The sequence below is a fragment of the Anabrus simplex genome, chromosome 13, assembly GCF_040414725.1.
Source record: "Anabrus simplex isolate iqAnaSimp1 chromosome 13, ASM4041472v1, whole genome shotgun sequence".
Lineage (NCBI taxonomy): Eukaryota > Metazoa > Arthropoda > Insecta > Orthoptera > Tettigoniidae > Anabrus > Anabrus simplex.
In genome coordinates this window covers 25,690,410-25,706,725 of record NC_090277.1, presented here as the reverse complement: position 1 = coordinate 25,706,725, position 16,316 = coordinate 25,690,410, and the positions used below count along the sequence as shown (strand labels likewise).

At 38.4% G+C, this 16,316-nt stretch overlaps 1 protein-coding gene across 1 annotated transcript in view; it reads right to left on the bottom strand.

Moving 5' to 3' along the window:
* The window catches only part of LOC136884886 (zinc finger protein 22), a 49,315-nt gene that overhangs the window by 20,391 nt on the left and 12,608 nt on the right, over nucleotides 1-16,316 (bottom strand). The window contains exon 3 of the mRNA XM_067157188.2: nucleotides 11,325-11,405. Within this exon, the coding sequence (XP_067013289.2) occupies nucleotides 11,325-11,405 (81 nt within the window). The remainder of the gene's footprint in view (nucleotides 1-11,324; nucleotides 11,406-16,316) is intronic.

Sequence of the window (16,316 nt, the reverse complement as noted above, 5' to 3'; positions counted from 1 at the left end):
AATCAGAAGTAAGGCACACTGGTACTATACGGTACCGCACGGCGTTGCCGGGTTTTAATATGCTGCCTTCCAGGCGAATAATTTGATGAGAAAAACCAGAAGTGTGACAGTAAATGGTATCCTTGCATGGTTGATGAGATAAAAGTGTATTTTTTGCTGATAATTGTAATGAGCCAGGTAAAAATCCTAAATTCAAGTTGTGCTGGTCTAAGAGGAAAGTTCAGAAAGTAAAATATTTCCAGAGACTATGACATTTGAACTAATCTGTCAAATTTCACGATTTCTGAACTTTTCTGGTGACATGTTTATATATCCAAATGACCATCTAAGAAAAATCAGAGCAGTTATTTCATATTTGCAAACAAAGTTTCAGAATATCTACAATCTTCACAGAGATATAGGTACTGATGACAGTGTTATGAAGTTTTCAGGTAGCTCCCATTTATGCAATACAATCCTTCCAAAAAAGACAGGTTTATTATTAAAATTTATAAACTCTGTGAAAGTGCATCAGGAAACTGTTCCCAGTTCAAAATTTATACCAAACAAGGCAAACAGGGTGTTATTCCAGCAACAAAAGGAGCAGTGTTGGAACTAATGGAAGCAAACTTGAATGAAGGTCATATATTATATCTTGATTACTGGTTTCTCTTGAACCTTTTGCAGGTTTTTGGGGAATGGAACTCATGCTGTAGGTACCGTATGCTGTAACAGGAAGAACGTGCCTCCAGAGTTCCTCACAGTAAAACTGATGTAAGGTGAGGCTACTAGTATGACAGCTAATAATATTCTCATCATAAAATGGAAAGACAGAAAGGAAAGGGATGTTCATTTACTTTCAACTGTTAATAAGGACTTGGACTTTGATGTGACAATTCAAAGAAAATGAGATGGAGGAGAGGAAGTAGAGAAGAACCCCAAGGGTATTGGATGATACAACCAGAAAATGAATGCAGTACATCATCAAGACCAAGTCCTTGCATGTTTCCCCATAACGCGATGGAATACCAAGGGTTACAAAAAGATAATGCTGTATCTATTGAATATGGCTATCTTTTATTCATATGATGTGTTCCTGAAGGTTACTGGCAGGTGGCTGCATTATACAGACTTTCTCACAGCATTTGCCGAGCGATTGTTCCAGAGTATTGCTTTCCAGCCTAGGACAACAAAAGGAAGAACACCCAGTCAAGACAGCCACCTGTGGCTTCAGGCAAATGTATGGGGACATTTCCCAGTGCCTATTCCTCTAACAGAAAGGAACAAACATCCTTCCAGGCCCTGCAAAGTTTGCAAGGGTCATAAAATAAGGTCCAAAGTGAGGTGGCTATGTGAAAAATGTGGTGTTCCACTCATCTGGAAAGCTGCTTCAAAAAGTATTGCATGGTGATTCACTACTGAATTCTGAGAAACAGTTAATGAACAGTTAGGCATTGATCTGTGATGTATATAGCTTTGAAAAATGCCACTTTTTGTCCAATCCTCAATAAACAAAATTAAGCATATTTTTTGAAAACTGAGCTTTCTGTCCCTGCAAGTTAGACTATTGGTCAGGTTCCAATCTGTTAATTAAAGTATAGTTTCAGAATTTGCCTGGTTTAGAAGTAGGAAACCACAGAAAACCATCCTCGAAGAATGGCTGAACGAGAAAGGAAAACTAGGTAAGAAAGAGTAGTGATGGGTGATATAACAGAACCAACGGATTGGATATGGAGGAACATAGTCAACAGTCTGCTGTTAATCCTATGAAACTGCAGTCCAATGATTGGGTTCATTTCATATGTGAATCTTTCCCACTTGTACACAAGCAAATCCCCTCAGTGAGAGCTCAGATGGAAAAACTTCTAGGGAAAAAAGACAAAGCAGAAATATGAGAGGAACCTACCCAACGCCAGTATCAAGGTAAAGAAGTATATGATAGGGTTCTGGAAAAATAAGAGGCTGTAGATGCTGATGATATGGGAGTCCCAATTTTGAGGTCACAATTCAAGAAACTTTTGAAAGACCTAAGTATAAACAAGGCATCAGGAATTAATGACATACCATCAGAATTATTGACTGCCTAAAGAGAAACCAGCAAGGTGAGGTTATTCCATTTAGTGTGCTAGACACATGAAAATAAAGAATTGCCAAACGATCTTTGGCAGAATGATGTTATATCATATCTATTCCCATGAAAGCCGGTGCTGACAAGTGTGAGAACTATTGCAACATTAATTTAGTATGGAAATACAATCTGAAACCGAGTTGGAAGACATTAATTTGGCTTCAGAAGAAATGTAAGAACACATGAAGCAATCTTCAATTTACGTCTGAACTTAGAGGATTGAATTAAGGACAAGCAGACCTACATAGTGTTCATAGAACAACAAAAGGCATTCATGATCAGTAGGGCCCGAATTTTTAGGTTTTAAACTATTTTATTCCTTGCTAGTTAACTGCAGTATTTTAACTTACTTATCCATTTCATTACCAATGGAGTAAATTACTCGAATCTTATAAAACCTAAAAATAACTAAATAAGACGTTAAAACCTAAAAAACCTAAATGGGCTATTGAAGACAGTATTACGTTATTTTGAAATAGAAGTACCAAATATTAGTGAAATTGAATGATTTTTTTTTAAATAAACATTATTCAAGACTTTTTGAAATGACTTCATGGTTTGGAACTGGAAGTGGTTTGTAAGTGTAACTAGTGCAAGCAAAACGTGATGTGATACTATTCCACTAGGGTATAGCACAAATCAAGAGACAACCCCCTGGCGTTCACTGACCTGTATCTAGCAGGTACAAGCCCGCCTAACTTGCCAGCTTCAGTGCATCTCTCATTGTGTACGATCGACTACCGCCAGCTACGGCGCTGTTCACTGTTTAGCTCTATACACATTATTATGCGACAGACTAAAATTAATTTTCCCTATAAATCAATTTATTATTGAAGGCAGTTTAAGAAGCTTACGCATCTCAGAAGTAGCGATGCCTAAAGGCAAGTCATCTCGAAGTTGGTTGATTCGCCAGTGGATTGGTAATGATCTGGACTTTACTACAGATGGCAAAATTATATTTTGTCAAGTCTGCCAAAAGCAGGTAAGGAATTATTTAGCATACCTCCAATAAAAAAAATCCCCATTACTATAATGAAAAGTAAGTTTTTTTTTTTTTTTTTCCATTTGCTTTACGTCGCACCGACACAGATATGTCTTAATGCGACGATGGGATAGGAAAGGCCTAGGAACTGGAAGGAAGTGGCCGTGGCCTTAATTAAGGTACAGCCCTGGCATTTGCCTGGTGTGAAAATGGGAAACCACAGAAAACCATCTTCAGGGCTGCCGACAGTGGGGTTCGAACCCACTATCCCCCGATTACTGGATACTGGCCGTACTTAAATGACTGCAGCTATCAAGCTCGGTAATATCCGTTTATGTGAAGCGCTGGTTTCGGCAAACGTGCCGTGGAATGCGCTGACCATAGCTTGCACCGTCCGAGATGCTCTTCGCATTCTTTGGCCAAGAGAAAAACAGGATGGCAAGTTTTTACTTCTTTTGAGTGATAGTGCGGCATATATGACCAAAGCTGGTGAAGTATTGAAGAGTTTCTACCCTAACATGCTGCGTGTAACTTGCATAGGCCATGGCTTACACAGATTGGCTGAAGAGGTTAGAAATAATTTTCCATGAGTAAACAGTATTGTTTCTTCTGTGAGAAAGGTGTTTCTTAAAGCTCCTAGCTGCATTCTCACATTCAAGGAAATGTTGCCTCAACCTCCTCTTCCTCCCTAATCCATAATCACTCGTTGGGGGACATGGCTCAATGCAGCCCTATACTATGCCAATCACTTTGAAGACATTAAAAATGTTATAAATTCTTTCGATGTCGATGATGCACTCTGCATAGTGAAGGCTAAAACAGCTCTCACGAACAAGAACGCTGTTTCACTTGCCTTCATTAGGACCCACTTTGCTGATCTTCCTGCAGCTATTGAGCGTGTTGAGTCAGCATCGTTGCCATTAAAAGATTCAATAGAAGTTGTGGACTCCATTTCGAAGAAGGAAATACCAGGACCAGTGGGTGAAGCCTATTCACTCAAGCTCACCAAAATTCTACAGTGGAACCCTGGATTTTCAGCAATGAACAGTGTGTCTGCAATACTTCAGGGAGAAGAAATTGCTGGCGAGGTACCATGGGGACCGAGAGCTATTGCTTCAATGAAGCTTGCTCCAAAGACTTCTTGTTGTGTGGAGCATACATTTTCCTGCTATAAGAATATTTTGAGAGATAAGAGAAACAGTTTTACTCTGAAAAATCTGGAAATGTATTTAGTTGTACAATGTAACAGCAAGTGGAAACTGTGTCCTGTGCTTCTGAAAATGTTTCTTGATGCATTGGAAGTGACAAAAATTTAACCTACATGAACCATTCATTGTATTTGCGCATAAATATTTTATGCTATTTTTAATTTCAGTTGGTATGATGTGTTTGAAATGCTTTCATTAAGCCATTCTGTCCCATATTTTGAAATGAGTGGTATAGTTTTGTACTAGAGAGGCGTGAAGGTTACAATAAAGTACAAAAAATTTTAATGAATAGTATAACTTTAGCAATGATTGAAATGATCATTAAAAACTATTTCAGGAAGATAAAAACCTAAAAAACTATTTTGAGCTATTAAAAAAACTAAAACGTGGTTTTTAAGAACCAAAAAATCCGGGCCCTAATGATCAGATACTGAGAAAGAAGAATTATTTACCATCTGCACTTTTTTTTTTTACTAGTTGTTTTATGACGTACTGACACAGATATGTCTTAATAAATAAATGCAAAATAAAAGTAATGGAGTGCAGTAAAACGAAGTCAGCTGATGCAGGATACATTAGATCAGGAAATGAACTTCTAAAGGCAGTACATGAATATTGTTACTTGGATAGTAAATAAACTAATGACAGCAGAAGTAATGAGGACATAAAATGCAGACAGCAGGCTAGCAAAAGCAATGAAAGCCTTTCTTCAGAAAACAAATTTTCACCTTTCAAACACTGACAAATGGATTACTTAGATGTTTTTGAACACATTTGTCTGAAGCGTGGTGTTGTATGGAGGTAAAACATGGATGATAACTAGCTCAGGAAAAAAAGAGGGTAGAAGCTTCTGAAATAAAGTGTTAAATATGAATGCTGAAGGTGAGTTGGGTAGATCGAATCACAAATTAAAGGTACAGAATTAAATTGGTGAGAGATCAATTTGGCTAAATTTGACAAGAAGAGATAGAATGACAGGACATATCTTAAAAAACCCACGACTTGGTCAGTTGTTGTTTGAGGGAAATGCAGTCGGTAAGAATAGAAGGGGTAGCCAAGATATGAATATGACAAGCAGATCAGGGCAGATGTAGGATGTAGTAATCTAAAAATGAAAAAGACACCACAGGAGAGGGTCGCATGACGAGCTACATTAAACAAGTCTTTGGACTGATGAATGGAAAATTCTAAATTCCCATGAAGGGAATTAGACATTTTTCACCAATAGACCTAAGACAAAACGCTGGTTAATAGAGCAAATGCCTGAAACCTAAGACAAAATGCTGGTTAATAGAGCAAACGCAAGAAAAGCCTTACATCTGATATGTTTTTGACATGCTCTATTGGTGAAAAATGTCTAATTCCCTTCATGGGAATTTAGAATTTTTCATTCGGAATTGCTAGGCGGGCAATAATTCCATTGTGGAGCTTTGTCTCCCACATGCAGTTATCAGACTGTGCCTCTACACAGGCTTCTGATAAGCTCACCTGCATACACCCAGCATCAGTGGGTAGGGTCTGACACATCCCACTCTGACGAGTCTAGTGTCAGACCTAAGACGAAATGCTGGTTAATAGAGCAAATGCCTGAAAAGCCTTACATCTGATACGTTTTTGGACTGATGACTCAAACAATAACAAGTGAGAAATTGTGTCGTGGTTAACAGAGACTGCAATTCCTTTACAAGAACACATGCTGAGAACCTGGTTATATTCATTAATCAAGATGAACAAGCCTGTCCAGTGCATTTATAAAATAGACTGTATTTAAGCAAAACATGGTCATACAGTATTACATCATTCTCCGTATCACCCAGAACTGAATCTCATTAAGCTGATATGGGCAAGTGTCAAGAATGGCATTTCTGAACATAATGTGATGTTCAGAAGGGAAGCATTACTAAAATTTACATACATAATTATTATAGAATATTATGCCTTTCAGCATTCAGTCTGCAAGTCTCTGTAAATTTAGTAAACGTCGCCACAATCCTCGATTTGCAGCTAGTGTTGTGGCTTCATTTAGTTCTATACCTCTTATCTTTAAATCATTAGAAACTAAGTCTAACCATCGTTGTCTTGTCTACCTCTACTCATCTTACCTTCCATAGCAGAGTCCATTATTCTCCTCCATTCGCCTCACATGACCCCACCACCGAAGCCGGTTTATGCGTACAGCTTCATCCATCGAGTTCATTCCTATATTAGCCTTTATATCCTCATTCCGAGTACCCTCCTGTCATTGTACACACCTGTTTGTACCAGCAATTATTCTTGCTACTTTCATGTCTGTTACTTCCAACTTATGAATAAGATAACCTGAGTCCACCCAGCTTTCGCTCCCGTAAAGCAAAGTTGGTCTGAAAATGGACCGATGTAAAGATAGTTTTGTCTGGGAGTTGACTTCCTTCTTAAAGAATACTGTTGATCGCAACTGCAAGCTCACTGCATTAGCTTTACGACACCTTGATTCAATCTCACTTACTATATCACCATCCTGGGAGAACACACAACCTAAATACTTGAAATTATCGACCTGTTCTAGCTTTGTATCACCAATCTGAGATTCAATTCTGTCGAATTTCTTACCTACTGACATCAATATAGTCTTCGAGAGGCTCATTTTCATACCATATTCATTGCACCTATTTTCAAGTTCCAAGGTATTACACTGCAGGCTTTCGGCACAGTCTGCCATTAAGACTAAGTCATCAGCATAGGCCAGACTGCTTACTACACTTCCACCTAACTGAATCCCTCCCTGCCATTTTATACCTTTCAGCAGATGATCCATATAAGCTAAAAACAGCAAAGGTGAAAGATTACAGCCTTGTCTAACCCCATCAATTCTCACTGAAGCCCAATTGTCAACATAAATGCCTTTGATTGATTTTAATAATCTACCTTTAATTCCATAGTCCCCCAGTATGGCGAACATCTTTACCCTCGGTACCCTGTCATATGCTTGCTCTAGATCTACAAAACATAAACACAACTGCCTATTCCTGTCATAGCATTTTTCAATTACCTGGCGCATACTGAAAATCTGATACTGACAGCCTCTCTGTGGTCTGAAACCACACTGATTTTCATCCAACTTCCTCTCAACGACTGATCGCACCCTCCCTATCAAGAAGCCAGTGAATACTTTGCCTGGTATACTAATCAATGAGATACCCTGATAGTTGTTGCAATCCTTCCTGTTCACTTGCATATACATAGGTGCAATTACTGCTTTTGTCCAATCTGAAGGTACCTTACCAACACTCCATTCTAATTTTACTAATCTATGAAGCCATTTCATCCCTGCCTTCCCAATATACTTCACCATTTCAGGTCTAATTTCATCTATTCCTGCTGCCTTATGACAATGGAGTTTATTTACCATCCTCTCCACTTCCTCAAGAATAATTTCATTAACATCACTTTCCTCCTCCCCATGAGCTTGGCTGTTCACAATACCACCAGGATGATTTCCTTTTACATTGAGATGTTCAAAATATTCCCTCTACCTCTCCAGTGATTCCCTGGTATCTATTATGAGTTCACCTGAATTACTCAAAACACTATTCATTTCCTTTTTCCCTCCCTTCCTAAGATTCTTTATTACTGTCCAGAAAGGATTCCCTGCTGCTTGACCTAGTCTTTCCAGGTTGTTACCAAAATCTTCCCATGACTTCTTTTTGGATTCAACAACTATTTGTTTCGCTCTGTTTCTTTCATCTACATAAAAATCCCTGTCTGCCTCGGCGCTAGTTTGGAGCTATTTCTGATAAGCCTTCTTTTCATGTTTACAAGCTGCTCTCACTTCATCACTCCACCAAGAAGTTCGCCTTTTCCCATCTTTACACCCAGTTGTCCCAAGGCATTCCCTTGCAGCATCCCTGTATGCCACCCATTCACTTTCTATACTCTGAACCTGCTTACTGACAACTGTTCAAAACTTCTCACTAATCATATCCATGTACTTCTATCTAATTTCCTTGTCCTGGAGATTTTCTACCCTTATTCGTTTGCAGACAGATTTCACTTTCTCTACCCTAGGACTAGAGATACTTAGTTCACTACAGATCAGATAGTGGTCTGTATCATCGAAAAATCTGTGGAAAACTCTTACATTTCTAACAGATTTCTTGAATTCGAAGTCTGTTAAGACATAGTCTATTATGAATCTGGTACCCCTAGCCTCCCATGTGTAGCGGTGAATAGTCTTATGCTTGAAGAATGTATTCATAACAGCTAAACCCATACTAGCGCAGAAGTCCAGCAAACGCTTCCCATTCCCATTAGCTTCCATATCTTCCCCACATTTACCAATCACCCTTTCGTATCCTTTAGTTCTATTCCCAACTCTGGCATTGAAATCGCCCATTAGCACTATTCTATCCTTGCTGTTGACCCTGACCATGATGTCACTCAATGCTCCATAAAACTTTTCAACTGCATCCTCACCTGCACCCTCACATGGTGAATACACAGGCACAATTCTAGTCCTAATTCCTCCAACTGACAAATCTACCCACATCATTCGCTTATTTACGTGCCTAAAAGAAACTATGTTACGTGCAATGGTATTCCTGATAAAGAGCCCTACCCCAGACTCTGCCATTCCCTTTCTAATACCCATCAAGTATACTTTATAATCTCCTATCCCTTCCTCCTTTTCTCCCGTTACCCAAATATCACTTACTCCTAGCACATCCAGATGTATCGTCTTTGCTGACTCAGCCAGTTCTACTTTCTTTCTTCCATAAGCCCCATTAATATTGAAAGCTCCCCATCAAATTCCATTTCGTTCGCCAAGTTGTTTCCAAGGAGTCCTCGCCTGTCAAATGAGAGTAGGACTCCGTTACTCTCATAGGTCCGAGGCTTTCTGAAAATGTTCTGAGCTCGGTAAATTCATGAAGCACGATGCTATCCTACTTACACAAAGTCCAAGTGAGGATCTCTCCTCCAACGGGTTATGGACCAACGGTGAATTGTATAGTCCTAGCTGCCTCAGCTCAAGGAGGGCCATAACTCAGAATATGTCCGAGATGCCCACTCCCATTCCATAACAACCGGTATCCCGATGCTCAGGACCACTTACTAGGCCACTCAGCCATTGCCCATGGTTCACGAACTAGGACGTGAATACAGTAACCCACAAACATGAACCACTACCATTTATGGTGAACAAATTGCTTCCATTACAAATGAGAACTGGAAGTAAAATTTATTAGCACATAAAGAAATATGAGGATCAGTATTTTCAAGTGAACGTTTACTGGACCATGGTAAACGTAAACTTGGGAAGTGAAATGGACAGAAATAGTGACAGTGACAGGCAATACTGAAACTGCAAGAGAAAGTGATAATAAAATTACCGACGTTGCCAGCGGAAGTGAAACAGACATGGACACAGAATATGATTAAACAGTGGGAGCGACATTCTCTAACAGATTTACTATGCCTGGCAATAGTGACAGTGAATGATCCATAGTCTTCTATCAAGTGATTAACATACCGAGTTATGTGTAATGTGCAGTTCTGTGTGTAATTATTGGAAGGATTTGTGAAAGTTTTCTTAACAGGAACACCATAATTTACAATAAGATTGTATGTTTCATAAGGCATGTATTGTACAATATCCTCACTTATACTCTCCTATGTATGGTTAAACCTAGTCTTCGTTACCTTCCAGTACAGCGCTCTTCCTGTCCTGCACTTAAATGAGTTTCTCCACAATTTGCACAAGCTGTACCAAAAGATTGTGACTTTGTCCTCAACACAATAAAAGCATTGTAAAAAAAGAAACCTACACTGCCTGAAATCTTTCTGATGTACAACATACAGGCAGACAGGGTAAATAAATATGTTATATCTAGGGAGTAACATAGGACCATTGTGCTGAAATCAAATGCTGGATAGAGAAAGCAGACTCCACCTTCAATACCATGTGGCAACTTCTCTCCTGAAACGATCTCAGAATAAAGCTCAAAAAGAGAATAACAAAGTGCTGTGTCCTCTCCACCCTATTAAATACTGTAGAGCACTATATATCTTCTTACCAACAGAAAAGAGAATCCAAACTTTCAAGATGTGGATATATAATGGCAAATTGTATAATTCCTTTGGGTTATTTTCATGTCGCACCAAGAAAGATAGGTCCTAGGCTGGCAAAAGTATAGGAAAGGGGTAGAAGTAGAAACGAAATGTGAAAATAGGACACCACAAAAACCATCTTCAGGGCTGCTGAAAATGGGGCACCCCACACAATGAGCTGTCGACCACAATTAAATTCAAGAAGCTGAAATACATGTATCACATTATGAGGATTCCTAAAAAGGACAGTCTGTTACAAGTAATACTTCAAAGAAAACATTTAGGCAAAAGGGGACATACTAGAAGACGGACATCTTGGATCAATATTTTGAAGAAATGGGTTGGAGCTCTTCAACAACTGAAAAAAGGAAGATAGCCATTCTCATGGCCGAAATCTGGTTAGGAAAAGGTAGCAGTAACAGGGATGAAACCAGCCACCAGATACCATGCAGTGGAGGGACTTTGAACAATAACAACTGCTATATATTACCTAGCATAAAATTTTGAACTACATGAAGATAATATGAAAATCGTTTGACCGGGCGAGTTGGCCGTGCGTGTAGAGGCGCGCGGCCGTGAGCTTGCATCCGGGAGATAGTAGGTTCGAATCCCACTATGGTTTTCCGTGGTTTCCCATTTTCACACCAGGAAAATGCTGGGGCTGTACCTTAATTAAGGCCACGGCCGCTTCTTTCCAACTCCTAGGCCTTTCCTATCCCATCATCGCCATAAGACCTATCTGTGTCGGTGCGACGTAAAGCCCATAGCAAAAAAAAAAATCGTTTGAAAATACTGGAAATCTCACAATACATCTTTCCGAGGACATCCAATATGTCTGCTATAATATGAGCAGTTCTTCAATGAAGTCTATTCAGCAGTTTGTTACAATTTCCATTATCAGAAAAATGTCATCACAAGATTAGATTACTTCAAATGTGTTCACCTGTGTTTCTCTTGGCTCTGCCAACTCTGATTTCGGATCTGCTTTTAAATGCACCTCTTCTGACATAATTTTGTAATTGTCCTGTGGAAAAGTCAATATATTAGGCAAATTTTTTAGACACATCTGGAAAGGTAGTTATATACAAGTTGGCTTAATAATTCATCATTTCCGAGTTTCATATCATTTTTCAGAAAATTTCCATGTCGAGTATCCATAAGAGCATGACAACTAAGAGATGGAGAAATGTCCTGTTTGAACACTCAGAGATATTTTTAAAGAGTAGAACAATTGTATAAAACCTTCTAAAATAACACCAAATGATCAGGAAAATGTACAGACCTACACACAAATAATCTGCTTATTATAAACAAACCAATTCTGAAATATTAAGACTTCACAATTTATCACTGTTATCTTTCACATCCTGTACCGGCAAATACATCTCAGCAGGAAATATGTATCTTCCATATTTCCTCTTGTACATGAAGTGCTCAGCCTGAAGGCAGAGAGGATCCTCAACAGCCCTACCAACAGCTGCCATAGAGAGCTAGGTGTCACTGAGGAGGCAAACTAAGGAATAGAAGAATAAGGTAGTTTTACATTGCTTTCGTGTTCCAGCCAGGCAGTGTTGTTACATACCAGTCTGACATATTCACTGAACTGTACACTTGGAACACCTATTTGAATGTCAATTTCACACCTTTTCCTATAGGATCTGGCTGCATTAGGAATAGTGTTACACAAACTGCTCATATCTCAGTCACTTTCATATTGCAAGAGTTAAGGAGGAGACAAGAGACCCAAAATACAAGTGACAAACTTGTTTTGTGCCAATCCAGGGCATTGCTTTTTAATTTCTGTTTGATATTAAACCATTTTAATGTTTAAACAGAGGAAGCACAGTGAGATACACATATTATTCATTTGACCATGTTTCTGATATCCTTTTTAAAGACCAAGGAATTACCTCAACAATGGGTAGTGAGGATGAAAAGAGACAAATGGTATCCCACCCAATACAGTAATTTATGCTCTGTACACTTCGAAGATAAGTACATGTATCAAATGACCAGTGGCCATTACTGCCAAGCATGGTTCTAAGCATTTTATTTTCCCTCACATTTGCAAACAAAGAAAATAGAGTGCTCACTGCCAATAAAACATAACCAAGAAAACCTACCAGAGGCAACCTGTTAAAATTGAAAATTAACCATTGGCTGCTCCTATTTATCATGCAATTTAAAATTGTAGTGATCTGGATGACATTGTTCTAAAACTGTCATAATTTTATCTTTTAAATCACCAAACCTGTGACCAAAACTACATCCGTAAGAAATTAACGCAGCAATTGGTGTAGGCTATGAGGAAAATAAAATGCCTGAAATCAAGGCAAAGCAAACAAAGAGGAACAGGAGGAAAGTCTTCCATCAGCAAGAAATCATTCAAGGTCTTCACAAGAAATATAATGATTCAGGTCTCAATGTTCTGGGTAGCTATTTCCAAGAGGTGATCCAAGACCTTGTCAGGCTTCAACCCAACCATGCATCAATATCACCAGTATCCCTATTGTTACCTCAGAACATTTTTACACCACCACATCTTCAAAATCTTTGTCACTGGACAACATCTATTGAGGTTTTACACAGGCAAGTTTTTAAAAGAAACAAGAAGTTAGGGCTATGTCACAATCAAACCTTGGAACTTAGATATTTAATAAAATGGCTGTTAAGAACGACTTGGTGCAGGACAATCAACAGTTTAGTGTCTATGTTCACTTAGGTCTGGGATATTTAGACACTGGTGAGTATGAAGTAGCCAAGGAAGCAGTAAGACTTTATGGTGGCTGCACTGAATAGGAGCGCAAAAATACCAGTGAGTGGAGGGCTTGTACAAAAAATCATATAGTCAGCAGTTGGGACTAATATCCTTAGGAATGAAGTTTGTTAAACTGAACACCCAGTATTCTTTTCCTCCTCCAGCAGAGTTTCAGCAAAAGGCATTAACTATCCTTGATGCTGCTTACAAAATAAAACTTACAATGAATTCCCTAGCTGAAAAGCAGGTTCTCGTAGATTGTAGTGCTCCAGACCAGGAAAATTTTACTGAGGTGAAATACCTGGAATAACTTGATACTATTACAGGAAGTGAAAGGCCTGCTCACTGGTTGTAAATTAATGAGAAAGAATTTGGAATGTGTGAGGGAGATGATAAATGTTTCCTTAGGCACATGAACCGTCAGTAATTCTGTGGCTAATAGGCTACCCTTAAATTTTGCAGTGATCTGGATTTTGAATTGTTTACTGATTGTGGAAGTACCACTCAGTTTGCAATGTTCCTAAATCTTGCATTTGATTTAATAAATTCATGCCATCTTAAGGGTAAGTGAAGCAAGGAGGCAAACAGATATTCCAACGAGGCCAAAATCTGTACTTATATTGAAAAATGCATATGTCAACCTAATAATATTATGCTAACTCATGGTCCATCCGTTGGTAACTCGAAGAAAATAACTGCAATGTTTGGTACCATTTCTCATTTGTTAACTCTGCAAGGTCTTGCAGAAACGTATGTCTGGGGAGAAGATTCTGTACTAAGATACCTCCTCACATAGAGGTTAAGCCAGGATCGCCTGGAATTCATCCTCTCATGTGTGGGGAACAGAGACAGAAAGAAAATTCTGGTCAACTCATAGCTGCATACAGGATGTGTCTCACTGGTCAGATCGACCCATCTTGCAATTCTAATATGTGTTTTCAAAAGGTACCATTTTATTGAACCCTGGTCTTGTACAGATAATTCAACAAGAAATTGATTTTGTCAGACATGATCAAGATTACGTCACCCATTATGAAGTGCTTTCTTGATATAGTGAATGTGTTGATTATACTGCAAGCAGTGTGTAAAATATATTGCTAAATCAATTAAATATGTGCAGTATTTGTGTCTTTTACAGTGTAACCTAATATCAGTTTAATATCCATACTGGCAGTACTGAACTATACACTTTAAAGACTTTATTACATCCTCCTAGTCAATACAAACTTCCGGGTAACTTAACTGATAACTTCGGGCCATGTTGCCAACAGGGGAAAACACAGACACTGTACTAATGCGATTCTTATGTTGTATTGAATATGAGGATCTAATAGAGTCCTATAAATGTATAATTATTTTGTAGTGCACAAGCACTGACACATGTGGATTGGTGCAGTGTAATGAGTCTACATGAAACACGTTCTTTTCTTATCATAATGGTTGAGATGAACATTATGGAAGATTTGACACATTTATTGTTCTTTGCCTCAGTGCTTGGACATTCCTGTTTTCCTATAGGTGTATGCTCAAAAATCTGCAACAGGCCACAATTATCATTATTATTATCATCAAAATTATGAATGGCTAAATTAAGATGAGAAGGAAAATTCCTTGAAAATTTTGCTTCATGCTTATTCTAATAGCAGGACTCTCCCTTAATGGGGCTGACTGATCAAAAATCACCACCAAGAAGGTGATCAAAAAGTGAACCAACACTCAAATCAGATAGCATTTTTGTATATCATGTAACAAAGGCAATAAACTGATGAATGTATGTAAGAATGCATTTAGTATTTTGTACTGCATAAATAATAGAGGAATCTTCCAGACAACTTCAGACCATGCTGCCAATAGCAGCAAACACAGACAATGCGCTAATGCAATTGTTATCTGTGAGCACATTAATAAATGATAAATGTCTAGTTAAATGAATAGATACATACATACATACATACATACATACATACATACATACATACACACACACATACATCTTCATTAAAGACTGTTATTCCTTTTGGTATTCAGTGTGCAAGCCTCTGTGAATGTACTAATCACCACAACAATCCCCTATTTTTAACTAGTTCTATATATCTTATCTTTAAATCATCAGAAACTGAGTCTAATCATCATTGCCTTGGTCTCCCTGTTACCCTCCATGACTGATTCCATCATTCTCGTAGGTAACCTATCCTGCTCCATTCGACTCACATGACCCCAACATGATGCGCTCCATGACTACAGTTCCATCCACTGAGTTCAATTATAACTTAGCCTTTATCTTGTCATATCAAGTACCCTCCTGCTGTTCTTCCTACCTGCTTTTACCAGCAATCATTCTTGCTACTTTCATGTCTGTTAAATCTAAGTTGTGAATAAGTTATCCTGAGTCCACCAAGCTTTTACTCCTGTAAAGCAAAGTTGGTCTGAAAACACACCTATGTAAATATAGTTTTGTCCAGGAGCTGATTTCATTCTTCCAGAATAATGTTCATTGCAACTGTGAGCAGACTGCATTAGCTTGATTCAAGTTCACTTACTATATTACCAGCCTGGGAGTACACACATCCTAAATATATATCATATATCTGTTCCAAATTTATATCCCCAATCTGACATTCAATTATCTCAGATGTCTTACCGAATGGCATCAATTTAGTCTTAGAAAGGCCAATTTTCATACCATACCCATCACACCTATTTTCAAGTTCCAAGAGAGTAGACTGCAGGCTTTTGGCAAAATCTGCTGATAAGATAAAGTTGTCAGCATATGTCAGATTGCTTACTAAATTTTCACCTTGCTGAATCCCTTCCTGCCATTTTATACCTTTTAGCAGATGATCTATGTAAACTACGATCAACAAAGTTTTGTCAAAATTATGGAAAATACAGAAAATGTGATCCTGAAAGCCCTTTTATGGTCTGAAAATACACTGCTCTTGATCCTACTTACTCTGAACCACTGATATCACCTTCCCTTCCAAGATGCCGGTGAACACCTTGCTAGGTAAAATGATTATTAAGATACCTTGGTAACTGTTGCAATACTTTCCCTTTGATGGCTTATAAGTAGGTGCAATGACAGCTTTCATCCAATCTGAAGGCACCTTACTAACACTCCATGATAATCTCATTTTATGAAGCCATTTCAACCATTCCTCCCCAATATACTTCACC